The sequence below is a fragment of the Protopterus annectens genome, chromosome 1.part1 (genome assembly GCF_019279795.1).
Source record: "Protopterus annectens isolate FY-2018-M chromosome 1.part1, PAN1.0, whole genome shotgun sequence".
Lineage (NCBI taxonomy): Eukaryota > Metazoa > Chordata > Ceratodontiformes > Protopteridae > Protopterus > Protopterus annectens.
In genome coordinates, this window is record NC_056726.1 from 1048370429 (window position 1) to 1048386476 (window position 16048).

General features: G+C 40.0%; 1 protein-coding gene across 1 annotated transcript in view; it reads right to left on the reverse strand.

Moving 5' to 3' along the window:
* Nucleotides 1-1078: 1078 nt before the first annotated feature.
* LOC122815315 (zinc finger protein OZF-like) overlaps nt 1079-16048 on the reverse strand; it is a 64952-nt gene continuing 49982 nt past the window's right edge. Inside the window, exons 2-3 of the mRNA XM_044087704.1 lie at nt 11726-13137; nt 1079-1156 (exon numbers count right to left, since the gene is read on the reverse strand). Of these exons, the coding sequence (XP_043943639.1) occupies nt 1079-1156; nt 11726-13137 (1490 nt within the window). The remainder of the gene's footprint in view (nt 1157-11725; nt 13138-16048) is intronic.

The following is a 16048-nucleotide window of genomic DNA, read 5'->3' on the forward strand; positions in this document are numbered from 1 at the left end:
TAGTGTGAACCTTATGCCTAGATGTCAAAGCAGTTTTCACTATTATTTTTAATCTTCTAAAATATTCCATACTAAGCTTTGTTCTCACTTATTCATACTGTACTGCTGCCCCTTCATCACGTCTCTGTTGTTCCAATTCTTTTATATCACTTCCTCCCAGTGTTTTTTCTTCATGTTTCAATTTTCCTGCTACAAATCCTGCTTTTGCACAATTGTTGAAACCAAATGACATCCTTGTATCATTTGAAAATGTTTGACTTGTAACTGCACTTTCAGATGAACTATACAGTTTTAGATCGTCCACAAAAAATAAAATGCCTTTTGAGAGGATTTTCTCTTTTGGAGTCATAGACTGTTAAGTAAACAGCTTAATGTACTGAGGGCAAGGCAAAACAGTAATCTACCCACTGTGGATTAATTGACATTTTCCTGCACTACCCCTTCTGTGAATAAGATTCGTCACTTGGGGAATATTTACAGGATTTCACCCTTTGTTCAACTTCCCCAAATGTTTAAGATTTTTATATAACTTGACAGAAATGGACTCCATTCTTAAGTTAGGACAAACTTAATAAAAATCAGTTTTACTCCAATCTTTGATGTTTGCCAAGACTATCTTCTCAGCACCTGCAATGTACCAACAATTACCTCTTTCTGTAGTTCATAAGGGGTTACTTGCATTGGCAGCATCTGTAATTATGTCTGAAGATTTTTTTATTAGTACAGTTACTTCTACTACAACTGGAAATGCATGTCTTGATATTTTAAGAATTAAACCAAGCAGAAACTTCACAGTGTGGTGTGTGTGAAGTTCACTCCTTGAAATATGTTTTGGACCTAGATCACTAATAAAAATCAAACAGTAAAATACATACTACAAAATAATAAAATAGTAGGTAGGCCACAGTTGAGTTAAACATGGAATATCCTTTACTGAAACACACAAACAAGCGATCCTAGCTTAGTACAATAAAAAGCATTAAAGAAATTCATTATTTATATATAATCAGGTTATTTGGAGCAAGGGAATGGTTACAGAGGGTGGTTCTGTTAAGATCAATAAAAGCATTAAACTCATTCATTTTACCAAGTCCCCCTTCACCCTTAACACCTCGGTGTACACAGACTGTGCTACATTAGAACTGAAACTAAAAAGCTAGAGACAAATTAAAATATATAACATAAGAACAACTTACCCCCTTAACACCACAGTGTACACTGAGACTGTACTACCTTAGAACTGAAACTAAAAAGCTAGAGACAAATTAAAATATAGAATACAAGAACAACTTATTAAGGCCCACATACTAATCCAAACTTTAAGAAACCACTCACTAACAAATGGTATGGTGTGAGGGTGGACTTAAAGGAATGAGTTTAATGCTTTTATTGATCTTAACAGAACCACCCTCTATAACCACTCCCTTGCTCCAAATAACCTGATTATATATATAAATAATGAATTTCTTTAATGCTTTTCATCATACTCAACTAGAATCGCTTGTTTGTTTCAATAAAGGATATTCCATTTTTAACTCATCTGTGGACTACCTAATATTTTATTACTTTGTAGTATGCATTTTACAGTTTGATTTTTATTAGTGAACTAGGTACATAACATATTTCAAAGAGTGACCTTCACACCCTCCACACTGTGAAGTTTCTGCTTGGTTTGTTTTTGACCCAGTATAGGTTGCATACTGGGTTTTCTGAGACTTCCAGGGATACCATGGATTTTTCTTTTTGATATTTTAAAAATTCACACCTTCCAGTTTGTAAAATGCTGTAGTTGCTGGGTGTAGCACTTTTAATAATCAATGCTGATTTTGTCTTTTTCCTTGAATTACAATATCTGTTCTGTTCGCTTATACCATCTTAGGTGCACTTATGAGATGATTTCCAATAATTTTGTACCTTGTGGTGCATGTTTCCAATGTCTCTCAGCTATTTGCATACTGTGATGCTTACTCAATCTCCAGTGTAACAACCTTGATACATGGTTAAGTCTTTCAGATGCAAACATTCAGCCAGAAAGTACAGTTGTGTACACTTACCATAAATGTAGATCTTCAAGTGCATTTACTGTTGCAGTCATCACATTTGGGTTATCTGCCTGCAGGTAGCCCTCAGTCGGCCTGAATACCAGAGTCTTAGGATTTCTGCGTCGAATGCGGTCACTTCTTCCATGATGTCAGGTCGTTAGGGGTATAAAACATGCAGCCGATGCCATTACATCTTGCCCCAGATGTCAGGTGCCTTCAAAATAGGAAGCAATTACATGGTATGGAACACCCCCAGCAAAAAGCAAATATAGATGATATAAAATATGCCAAACAAAAAGGATAGGTAGAAGTAAAGAGAAGTCAGGGGGCTGGAGGGAGGGTAACCAGGACTGCAACAGTGAATACACTCGAACATCTACATTTATGGTACGTGTACACAATAGTACTATGTTCTTCATGTTTCACTGTTGCAGTCATCACGTTTGGATTGATTCCCAAAGCTAAGGAAGGGTAGAGGCAGTTAAGAAGCATCAGGGCTGGCAATCAGGCCCTGTAAGACTGCTGTGGCAAATCCAGCTCTGGATTTAGAAAAGATAGGTAAGTGGTAATGCTTGGTGAAAGTGTGTACCGAGCTCCAGGTTGCAACTTTCAGGATGTCCCTGGTGGGGACTCCCCTGAGAAATGCTGTACAGGTTGATGTAGCCCTAGTGGAATGTGTTCTGATCCCCTGTGGGGTAGGTTTCTCATGGTGTTTGTAGCAGAAATGGATGCAGTGTGCTATTCATTTGGAAATGGTTTGCTTTGAGATGGCCTTGCCCTCTGCCCCTGCAGCAAAGCTGACTAGCAGCTGGTCAGATTTCCTGAAAGGCTTAGTCCTGTCCAGATAGAACCTGAGCTGCCTGTGCATGTCCAGGGAGTGCAGGATCCTTTCCCCTTTATTCTGAGGATTAGGGAAAAAAGTTGGCAAATGAATGGATTGGTTCACAGCCACACAGGATACCACCTTGGACATAAATGATGGGTTAGTCCTCAGGGAATCCCTGTCCGCATGGAAGATAATGAAGGGTTCCACGGCCATAAGGGCCTGCAATTCAGACACTCTTCTTGCTGAAGTGATGGCTAGAAGTAAAACTGTCTTCCATGAAAGGAATTTTAACTCTGCTGAGGCAGCAGGTTCAAAGGGTGAAAGGGTGAGCTTTTCTAATACAAAGTTAAGGTCCCAGGCAGGAGTGGGAGCGCTCCTGTGGGGTCTTAAATTTTTGGCTCCTCTCAGGAACTGTTTGACCAGAGGATGAGAGAAAAGGGGTGGCTTAGTAATATACTGAGCTGAGATGGCAGAGGCATGAATCTTAATTGAAGAGAAGGATAGGCCTTTGTGGAGCATTTCTGTTAAGTAATTTAGTATATGAGGTAAGTTGGGCACAGTTGTGTCCATTCCATGAGACTGGCTACAGGAGCAGTATCTCTTCCACTTTTCTGAATAGGACTTTCTAGTACTAGGCCTCCTTGCCTCAAGAATGACCTCCAGCACCTGCTTACTGACAGATGCTGGTGAAGAATTCAGGGGATCAGCCAGGCTGCTAGGTTCAGGATCTGTAGCTGAGGGTGCAGAATCTGGCCCGCCTGCTGAGACAGTAGGGAAGGAGTCTGAGGCAGGTGCCATGGTGGCAGCACTGTCAGACTGCGCAAAAGAGGGTACCAGTGCTGGCGTGGCCAGTCTGGTGCAATCAGGATTGTCCTTGGCATGTCTTGTTTGATCTTTAGTAGAACCTTTGAGAGTAGGGGCAGAGGGGGAAAGGCATAGACAGAGACTTTCCCAGGTGAAGGACAGGGCATCCACTTCCCAAGCTTGGCTGTGGGGCGTTCTGGTGCAATATTTGCATAACTGACAGTTCTGGTGGGAAGCAAAAAGGTCCACCTCTGGTGGCCCCCACCTGTTCCTCAAAAGCTTAAATATTTTGGGTTCCAGTTTCCACTCCTGTGGGTCCATGAGATTTCTGCTTAAGTCATCTGCCAGTGAATTTAGTTTGCCTGACAGGAAATGAGCTTGCAGGTGCACTTGGCTGCTCAAGGCTGTGTTCCACAGAGCCATGGCTAATCTGCAGAGTGGGTAGGAATGGGTTCCCCCTGCTTGTTTATGTACCACATAACTGTGGTGTTGTCCGTCTTTACCAATAGTTGTCCTGGAAGAATAAGGCCTTTGAAGGCTGTCAGATCATTCTGTACAGCTAACATTTCTTTTTCATTGATATGCAGGTGCATTTGCTTTGGGTTCCATTTGCCCTGAATGCACTGCCCTGCCATGTGCGCCCCCCATGCATAGTATGATGCATCTGTTGTTAGGGTATGGGCGGCAGGAGGTAGAGTGAAAGGGAGTCCCTTGTTGGGGTAGCAGGCTTCTGCCCACCAAAGGAACTCTGTCCTTAGGCAAGGAATGATAGGAATCATTGTTTCCAGGTCCTGAGAATGCTGACACCAGAGACTTTTTAGGTACAATTGACATTTCCTAATATGCAGCCTTGCAAATGGAATTAGTAGAATGCAAGAGGCCATGAACCCTAGGGCCTACAGTATTTTTTTTGCAGACAGCCAGGTATTGACGGCCAGTAGATTGAAGCAGTTTGTCAGATAAATCTGTTTCTCTGGAGTGAGGAATGCCATCTGGGAAGTTGTGTTCAAGCTTGCTCCCAGGAATACAATCTGTTGGCTGGGTACCAGCTGTGATTTCTTTTAATTGATAGTGTACCCCAGTGAAGTTAGAAGTCTCTTTACAAATGCCAGGTGTTGTAGTAGCAAGTCCTGACTGTCTGCCTGAATCAGGCAATCGTCCAAGTATGGGTAAATTTTAATTTCTCTCTGCCTGCAATATGCAACGGCTGGAGCTAGGCACTTTGTGAATACCATAGGCACAGTAGATAAGCCAAAGGAAGTGCATAGAGCCTGCTCTGAAGTGCAGGTATTTCCTGCAAGATTCCCATATGGGGATGTGCAGATGAGCTTCTTTTAAGTCTAGGGTTACTAGCCAGGAGTCCGTGGCTAGCATAGGAAGCAGCTGTTGGAGTGATAGCATTTTGAATTTTGGAACCACCAGAAAGGTGTTGAGAATAGACAGCTCCAGGATAGGATGCCAAGAGTTTTCGTTTCTGGGAACCAGAAACAGTCTGGAATAAAAGCCTTGTCCCCTTTGTTCTGCTGGGACAGGTTGAATAGCCTTGATAGTGAGAACAGAAGGTACTTGTTTTGGGCCTCTGCCCACTGGTTTGGGGGGAGGTCTGGCCATCCGCTTATGGTTGAGGGTGAGTGGAAGTGGAATCTGTATCCCTGGGAAACAATGGTTAAGACCCATCTGTCTTGGGTAAGGCATTCCCAGTTTTTGGCATGCAGGGCAAGTTTCCCTCCTAAAGGTGCAAGTATGTGGGCAAGGCTTGGAAGAGATCAGAATAAGTCATTGTGCAATTTTACCATAGGATGGCAGCTTACTACTCCCTGTTTTTGACTTGGGAGCACTCCATTGCTTAGACCTGTGCATAACCTGAGACAGGAGTCTTGGTGGTCTGCTGCCCCTGGGCTTGAACTGAGAAGGCCTGGAAGGGACCAGTTTTTTTGAAGGACAATGCCTACTGAATCTAGGTGGCTTTACTTGTAAGAAATCTTTAACAGTTTGCATAGATTTAGCTTTCTCCTCCATTCTTTTGAGGACTTCTGCTTTATTGCCAAATAGACTCTCTTGATTTAAAGGTGCATCTAGTAATTTAGCTTTGACATGATCTAGCAAGTTTTGTCCCTTAAGCCAAGCATGCCTTCTAAGAACAGACCCAGTGACAGCAGCCCAGCAAGATGCTTCTAAAGCATCAAACCTACACTGCAAAGTATGTTTACCAACTTGGTTAGCAGAATGCATTAACTCTTGTAAATCTTTGTGTTCTGCACAATCAGGAATCAACATCATTTTCTGTTTAATTAGCTCCATAAAATGCTGCTGATACTTTAACATATGAAACTGGCAATTTAAAGCCCTAATGGCAAGAGTAGCAGAGGTGTATACCGTCTTACCCCATCTGTCTAAAGCCCTAGAATCCCTGTCCGAAGGGGTAGGATTTTTGGCAATTATAGCCTTAATGCCTTTAGGCCCCTGGGAAATGGTCTCTGGATCCGCTGTAGGATTCTTAAAAAGGAATTTGTGGGAGTCAGGTACTCTATAGTATCTGCCAGGTTTCCTGGGAGCTGGAGGCAAAGTATCAGGGCTAAGGCTGGATTCCAAGAAAACATAATCTACAATTTCCAAAACAGGCGGGATAGCTAGAGGCCTGTGCTGAGGCAAGTTTTAAAAATTCCCAGAGTCTCTTTTTGGACTGAGAGTAGTCCTGGCTCTCCCAGCGGAAATGCTTTCTAAGGGTATGTAGGGTTTCACCAAAAGAAAAATCTTCTGGAGGCGAAGTACAGGGAATGGAATCCTCTGCATCAGAATCCTCATAGGTAGATAATGGTATGTCCTGGTAATCAGAAGGGTCAGAGATATCAGATTCCTGATCAGAAGAATCAGAAGGAAAATCAGTTCTTGTCCTTTCTGAGAGGGAAGGCTGACTTCCCCTAATTAAAGTAATGAGGTCTTCAGCCATTCTAAGCATTTGTTTTTGTGGTATGTGGGCCTGAGAATGCGTTTTTGTCGGTTTCCTAGATGTGGTGCGAACTTTAGGCCTCAGAAATTCGGTATTTTTGGTTTGAAACAAAGTCAGTTTAATAAGAAAATCCGAAGGCCGGAACACATCCTCAGAAGCTGGTGCCTGCACAGCGGCTCCAAACCAATCCAAGTTAGAGACATCCGCAGGTTCCATAGTCGAAGAAGCATCTTGTGGCATTCCGGACTCCAAATGGGTCTCAGTAGAGGCCTGCAAATCTGTAGACGTGGGTATCGGGGGCTGAGAAAGCGCCTCACTGACTACCGGCGGACTGCCGAATAGCTTAACGATAGCGTCATTGGCAGTTTTGGACCTATGCGGTCTATCTCTGTCTTTATCCTTATGTTTTTTCAGAAGATCGGTAGTCAGATGGCTTATCTATGCCATTTCGGAGTATGGAGATCGAAAGCGAAAGAATTTAGCTACAAAAATTGCCAGATGACAAATAGTTTGGGCGTTGAACAAGGCACAAAACCGACAGCGAGGGACGTCGTGGTCTGGGCCTAAACAGGTGATGCAGTAAGAATGAAAATCTCTGTGAGGTATTTGATTTCTACAGGCAAGACAATTATTAATTTTTTTCTGACATCTGTTAGAGCAAGAAAAAAGAATCCCCAACGGGGTACTTATCTTTTAGAAGACTTCAGGTCTGAAACTCAAAAAACGAAAATTTCAGGAGGCGGCCAACTGGCACTTGTGAACTCCTTCTGCTTTGGGCACCGCACGGCAAGAAAGACTGACGCAATGGCGTCGGCTGCATGTTTTATACCCCCGACGATGTCATGGAAGAAGCGACAGCATCTGACACAGAAATCACAAGACTCTGGTATTCTGGCCGACTGAGGGCTACCTGCAGGCAGATAACCCAAATGTGATGACTGCAACAGTGAAACATGAAGAACATGTGTATTGCAATCTATAAAAAGATGCATAACAGTTGCTAGTTCCATACTGCAAAACCTGCATTTTCAGTCGTTGTTTAATTTCTCCAAATATTTATTAGTTTTGGTTTCACATAACTTCACATGAATGGGCCTAATTCCTAAGTGAGGACATATTTTAAGTTCATGAAATCAGTTCCGCTTCCCACCCAGCATGGACAGACTGATGTTTTATCTAATGCTGCCTTACTGTGTAAAATGTTTGTTACATGTGGCACACTTATAGGGTGTTCACCTTTAATTTCTCTACATTTATTTTTTAAATCTTGATAAAAATGGATGCCATTGCAAAGTCAGGGCATAATTAAGGTTCATGAAATCAGTTTTGCTTGCTCTGACTATTGTCAAGTCAAATAAAAGTTTATTAACATTTTATAATCCAGGAATATGGAATAATTCCAAATGCTTTTCTCTCTGTAATCTTTCCTGCCATATTGAGATTCCTGCTGTTTCTACAGGTCGCCATTATGATTTTGTATAGGAAAATATGGTTCTTGGTTCCATATGATACTCATTTTCCTTATGTTCCAATGCCATGATGGAATTTTATCTAGATGACTGAATATTCTCTCTCTGTCAATTCTGATACACATCTTGTATGTTGATGAAATACAAGTTATTGTTCCATAGTTCTTAAGAGTGAATGTAGGATCACTTTTAAGCACAAGTAGTTTTCTCCCATTGGTAAACTGGTGTCATTTCAGGGTGTACATGTAGGAAGCTTTTATTAAAGTCTAAATCATTGTGCAAAGATGCTAATACTTTTAACTAAAAGTTGGATACATTACCTACAGCTGGAGCTTCCTACTCGAGAGCTTTTCTTCGCTTTATTTCTATTCTCAGTAGCAGTTACTTCATTCCATAACCTGTTTTTAAATTTTCTTTTTCTTGGGCATCATTTATACATTGTTTCCTTGTTGTGTTCAACCACATCCTCATATATTTGTCCAGAATGTATTAATTTCCTCTGTTCTTGGTGTTTTGATTATTATTCCTTTCCTTTGTAGCTCTGTAGAATTTCTTTAGTTCCTCCCTAAATTGCTTGCTTTTATCTTTCTCTGAGCATCTCTTTTACCCTATGCAGAGATTTTTAATTTATCGATATAAAAGCTGTAACTCAGATCTTGATCCATTTTGATGCTGTGCATTTGTTTTAGCACATTCACTTTTCTAACAGCTTTTTTTAGACAGATGTTTTTCAATATTCATAGTTGTTTCTACCTGGCATTTCAATGGTGTTGACCTATTTCTTCCTTTATTTTCCTTTACTACTGTTTGCTTTCTTGGTAATGCCTTGTTTGTTATTAGCTTAGCTGCAAAGTAATGTAGTCTGTTAATCTCTTATGATTTAATGTTACAATATCTCTGTTATGATGAGGATCTCTCTTTATGGGTATTCATTTACTTGGCTTACTATTTTTGAACATTCTCATTCACTTTCAGTACACTGTTTATATAAGCAATAAATACGTCCACAGCCTGTATTTCCTCACATGGGACTGGGGTGCAACTTTCAAAAGCAACAGTCATCTACAGCCAGGGTTCACATCACTGGGTGGCTAGCCATATGTATCCATTTCTATCAAATTCAGCAGGTCTTCCCCTATCGCTTCATTTTAAAAATTTTTCTATAACGCGTGTTTTGCAGATTTATACGGTCAAGTGTAGACATACTGATGTTTTATTAGGTTACATTTTCTGGTAAATCCCTTATCACATGTGGCACATTTATATGGTTTATATCGTCTCTCACTTTAATTTCTCCACATTTTTTAAGTTTCTAATAACATGATGGGAATGGACCCCATTCCCAAGTCGAAGTACGATTAAAGTTCATGACTTTAGTATTGTTTCTATCTTTCCTTCTCACACTGCCCTCATTTCTGCTTGCAAATCCTGGTATTTATTTTATTACTTTGTCTCTCTCTCTCTAACTAAGATACTGTAGTCACTGGGTGCAATAATTTCAAACAGTCAGTGCCACTTTATGTCTTCTTTTCATGGATTACTAATTTTGGTTTTCTCGCATCTATTTTTTGAACTGTTGGTAATGGGTGATCCCATGTGATATAAACTTAATTTTCTATGATGGTTTGTGGCTCATGCTTCCAGTGTTTTTTAGCCACTTCAGTACCATAATATTTGCACAATCCCCAATGCAACAGTCTTGCCACATTATTATGCCTTTCAGTATACAGTCCTTATGCCATTAATATATCACAACCAGCTACAAGATGTGCAACTGTTTCCAATTCTGTACTACAAAACCTACATTTGTCTGTTTCTCCCACATGTCCACTGGACTTTGTAAACTAATGCGTACGTAGTCTACTATCTTGGGCTGCCAATATTAACCTTTTGCTTTTGGTTTAAATTCACCTCTCCTTAACCATTCCTGTGCTTCCTGACCAACATGAGGTTGCTCCAAGAGTTTCCTATACTTGCAACTATATTTATGCTTTTTCCACATTTCTTGCCATCTCATCTGATCCTTCGCCTTATATTCTTTTTGTTTTTTGGCACATTCAGTTGCTGCCTGATTTTTATCTACTTCTGGTTTGATTTCCATTCCTGCTTGACAATGAAATGCTTTTGCTAAACTAAGCAGGGAAGTCATCTTAGACTTATTCTTCTCATGTTTCAAAAGTTTCACTAAGTGGGTCTTGTGAGATAATCAGATGTGTGGAGTCCCATAACTGCAGATCTATACATGTAATCAATTTCAAGGAGGCCCATTCCCTATTTCGGAATGAGGAATATATAATCTTGGTATGCTCTATTTTTATATCATTTAGTGAGCATAAAGCATCCTTCATGTTTTAATATCTAATCTATCCATCACGTTTCGGGGCCAGTCAATCACTCCAAAACTGTAAGTTAGGACAAGAGCAGCAAATTGGTTGATAGCTTGAACTTTGTTTCTTGATGTCAACATGGTTTTCAGTATTAATTTTAGTCTTCTAAAATATTCCCGAGTTTTATTCGCATTTGTTCACGTTTCACTGTAGATCCTTCATCAATTCCCAAATATTTAAACACTATCTCTTACTCAAATTCTTTTATATTGCACTCCTGTTCTTTTATATTGCACTCCTGTCCAAGTCTGTTTTCTTGGTGCTGCAGCTTTCCTGTTTTAAAGGTTGATTTTGCACATTTATCAAGACCAAATGACATTCTTATATCTGAAAAAGTTCTGACCACTTGCAGTTTTGCTTTCATTTCCTCATCAGATTACTATATAATTTTAAATCATGTAGAAAAAGAAGAGAAGTCTTGACACTTTGTTGTTTTCTGGGAGCCAAACTGAAGCAAAGACCTAAGCAAACAGCTTAATGGGTTAAGGAGAAGACAAAAGAGCAGTGGTGACAACAGAATCACCCTGGAATATCCCCCTTTGAATTTTTATCCCTGGAATAATAATTTGTCCTTTATCACAACTCAACTGCAAAGTGGTTTGCCACCGTTTCATGGTCGCTGTAATATAATCTGTCAGTGTAGGGTGCATCTTGTACAGTATTAAGCACTCTTATCCATGAATGTGGGATATTGTCAAATGCTTTTTTGTAGTCTAGCCATGCCATACTTAAATTCTTCACCTTTGTACAGTTCTTCATTATGACTTTAACAACAAATGATCTTTTGTTCCATATCGCCTTCTTTTATGACCCCTTTGCTCTATTGCCACGATTGCGTTTTTTTTTTTCTAAAGGACTATAAACTCTGTCGGTATCAGTTCCAGCGTACAGTTTATATGTCCTCGGAAGGCAAATTATTGGTCTATAGTTATAAAGTTATATAGCTATATATATGGTCTACTTGTCTATCCATTGTGGATATACTGATGCATTGACAGACCCTTTTTATTTTTAAAGCCCTTGCCACATGTAGTACATTTGTAAGGCTTAACTCCGGTGTGGACACATTGATGTTTTATCATGTGACATCTGTGTGTGAAACTTTTGTCACATGTGGCACACTTATAAGGTTTCTGTCCAGAATGGACATACTGATGTGTTGTCAAATAACATTTCTGTGTAAAACTCTTGCTACATGTGGAACATTTATAGGGTTTATACCCCGTGTGGGTACTCTGATGCAGTACCAGATTTTGTTCAGATATAAAACCCTTGTCGCATGTGGTACATTTATATGGCAGGAGTCCAGTGTGAATATGCTGATGTTTTTTCATGTAAGATTTTTGTGCAAAACCCTTCCCACAAGTGGCACATTTATAGGGTTTATATCCAGCATGGATATACTGATGCATCTCTAGACTCCTTTTCTCTGTAAAACTTTTGTCACATGTAGTACATTTATAAGGCTTCAGTCCAGTATGGACATATTGATGTAATATCATGCAGTACTTCCTTGTAAAACATTTGCCACATGTAGCACATTTAAAGGGTTTATATCCAGCATGAATATACTGATGCATTTCCAGATTCTTTTTATCTGTAAAACCCTTGTCACATGTAGTACATTTATAAGGCATCAGTCCAGTGTGGACATACTGATGCCTTATCATGTGATGTCTCTGTGTGAAACTTTTGTCACATGTGGCACATTTATAAGGTTTATATCCTGAATGGATATACTGATGCGTTGTCAAGTAACGTTTCTGTGTAAAACTCTTACTACATGTGGCACATTTATAGGGTTTATACCCAGTGTGGATATTCTGATGCACTACCAGATTTCGTTCATACATAAAACCCTTGTCACATGTAGTACATTTATAAGGCATGAGTCCAGTGTGGATATGCTGATGTTTTTTCACGTAAGATTCATCTGCGAAACGCTTCCCACAAGTGGCACATTTATAAGGTTTAAAGCCACTGTGGATATTCAGATGCCGTGCCAGACTTCTTTTACATGAAAAACTCTTGTCACATGTATTACATTTATAGGGTATCAGTCCTGAGTGGACATACTGATGTTTTTCCATGCAAGACTTCCGTGTAAAACCCTTGCCACATATGGCACATTTATAGGGTTTTTGGTCAGTCGGAACACAATGAATTAACATGCTATTCTTATGTTTAAAAACTTTGCCAAAGGTGTCAGGTTTACAGGGATTCTTGATAATGTGCTCTCTGGATATTTTATTTTTACCTTTAAAGTCTGGTTCACATGGGGTAACTTTCTGTAACTTCTCAACACCAAAAATTTGTTTGTGCGCTACATCTGTAGCATTTTCGCATTTGCCACAGGGAAGGAATTTATCATTTAAGTTAGTAGTATGGAATTTGTTGGGGTTATTAGTATAGAATTTGCTGGTGTCAGAAAGCCAGCTGCATGACCATTCATTTCCATGAGTTCCCAGATGCATTTCTGCATCAGCTTTTGTGGTAAACCATTCATTATATTCCATGCAGGTATGGCATCCAATTCCAGTCTGCAAAAGGTCTTGTTCTGTGATGGATGTCTTATTCAAAGCCTTGTCACATTCAGTATGAAAGCATTTTACATGTGATAACTGATTCTGAACCTCATTGTGGCTTGCATTCCTGTAGACTTAAAAAAAAAAAGAAATAACAATGTTATCAGAATATGTTAGCCATTCACAATGAAGCTTTATTTTTTATCAGTAAAAATAGCAAGTGTAGTAGTATATTCATATTTTTTAATTACTAATTTTAGCAAACAGGAAATTGTTGGTCACTATGATAAATGTCACTGCATAAGAAAAATCAACAATGCTAACTTCCAACTTGCCAAATTCCAAAGACATGCATCTGCAGCATTTCTCCCTGGGCCTCTGCTGAAAATAGGCTCTGTCCTAGTCGGACTTTCCTGGTCAACAAAGGTTATACAAATGTTAAATAAACAAACAAATTGGTCAGTTTACACTTTTTATTTATGTAAAAAATTTACATTGTTTGATCATTTTCAATGTACCTGCTCTCTCCATGTTTCTTTCAACATGCAGTAATTCCTCATATCTCACCTAGTTTTACTATAACTCACAACATGATCCTGAAAGTACAGTTGTGTACACTTATCATAAATGTAGATGTTAGAGTGCATTCACTGTTACAGTCAATACATTTGGGTAATCTGCTGGTAGGTCGGCCTGAATTCCAAAGTCTTGGGTCCTGCGTCGGTTGCCGTCTCCTCTTTCATGACGTCAGGTCGTCAGGGGTATAAAACAAGCAGCCAATGCCATTTTCTTTATTTTTGCTTGCCCTGGATGTCAGGTGCCCCCAAAAAGGTAGCAAAAAAAAAAAAAAAAAAAAATATATATATATATATATATATATATATATATATATATATATATGTATATATAAACTATATATACATGCATCAATACAAACTTTACCTTCATCTACAAGCAAATACACCACATAGGTTGAAGAAGATAGAGAAGGAAAGATAAACTCCAGAATGAAAGGGGGATGGCAGGCAGGTAACCTGGACTGCAACAGTGAATAAACTCGAACATCTACATTTATAGTAAGTGTACACAACTGTACTATGTTCTTCGTGTTTCACTGTTGCAGTCATTACATTTGGGTAGAATCCCAAAGCCATGGATGGGAGGCTGGAGCTAAAACAGCATTAGGTGCGGCTATAAGGCCCTGCAGAACTGCAGTGGCAAAGCCTGCCCTGGACTTAGAGTAGACAGGCAAATGATAATGCTTTGTAAAGGTGTGAATAGAACTCCAGGTAGCAGCCTCTAGAATGTCTTTGGTTGGTACTCCTCGGAGAAAGGCTGCTGATGTAGCTGCAGCTCTGGTGGAATGAGACCTAATGCCCTTGGGCACAGGTTTGCCATGGTGTAAGTAGCAGAAACGAATGCAGTGGCTTATCCAGTCTGCTTTGAAATAGCCTTTCCTTCTGATCCTGCAGCATATGTCACTAGTAATTGCTCAGTTTTTCTTAGAGCTTTAGTCCTGCTCAAGTAGAATCTTAGCTGTCTGTGTACATCCAATGAATGCAGAATTCTCTCCCCCTTGTTCTGTGGATTTGGATAAAAGGTTGTCAGATGAATAGTTTGGTTAAGAGCCACAATGGAAACCACCTTAGGCATAAATGAAGGATTTGTCCTCAGAGACGCCCTTGTCTGGGTAAAATATGATAAAAGGCTCCACAGCCATGAGAGCCTGTAGCTCTGAGACTCTTCTTGCTGAAGTAATTGCTAGTAGCAGAGCTGTTTTCCATGATAAGAACTTTATATCAGCAGAAGCAGCTGGTTCAAATGGAGGCAGGGTGAGCTTTTCCAACACATAACTGAGGTCCCATGCAGGTATTAGTGATCTTCTAGGAGGCCTTAAATTTTTGGCTCCTCTAAGATACTGCTTTAGTAAAGGATGAGAAAAGATTGGTGGCTCTGTATTGCAATAAGCCGAAATGGAAGAGGCATGGATTTTAATTGATGAGAAAGATAGGCCTTTGTCAAGCATCTCAGTCAAGTATTGTAATATCTGAGGAATATTTGGTTCTGCTGTATCAGTTCCTTGTGCCTGATTCCAAGCACAGAATCTCTTCCATTTATCAGCATAAGATTTTCTAGTACTAGGCCTTCTGGCTTCCAAAATGACATCCATCACAGCTTTACTGAGAGGTGGTGTTTGTATAACTACATGATCAGCCATGCTGCCAGGTTCAGTGTCTGGAGTTGCTTGTGCAGGATCTGATTGTTTTGCTGGGACAGTAGTTGAGGTCTCTGAGGTAAGGTCCAAGCTGGGTATTGAGACAAGTTCCTTAGGATTGGGTACCAGCATTGGCGGGGCCAGTCCGGGGCAATTAGTATTATCTTTGGTTTCTCTTATCTGACTTTTAGTAGGACCTTGGGAAGAAGCGGCAGAGGAGGAAAGGCGTAAAGTGATAGGGCGTCCACTTTCCATGTTTGTCTGTGATAAATCCTTGTGCAGAATCTTTTCAACTGATAATTTTGAGGAGAGGCAAATAGATGTATGTCCGTGCTCCTCCATTTCTTTGTTATCATGCTGAAGACTTGTGGATCTAGTTTCCACTCGTGAGGGTCCATAAGGTTTCTGCTTAAATCGTCTGCCAGAGTATTTTGTTTTCCTGGCAGGAAATTAGCTTGAAGATGTATTCGGCAAGTCAAAGCTGTGTCCCACAGTGCCATGGCTAATCTGCAAAGGGGGTATGAGTGCGTGCCCCCCTGCTTGTTTATATACCACATAACCGTGGTGTTGTCCATCTTTATCAGTAGTTGTCCTAGATGAAGTAAGTCCTTGAAGGCTGTCAGGGCATTTTGAACAGCTAGCATCTCTTTTTGGTTGATATGTAGATGCATTTGTTTTGGGGTCCATATGCCCTGAATGCATCTTCCTGACATGTGGGCTCCCCATGCATAATCTGATGCGTCTGTTGTTAAGGGTTGTTGACTCCATAAACTTTTTAGGTACCATTTGAAGTTTCCTCATATACAGTCTTGCATATGGAATCAGTAGGA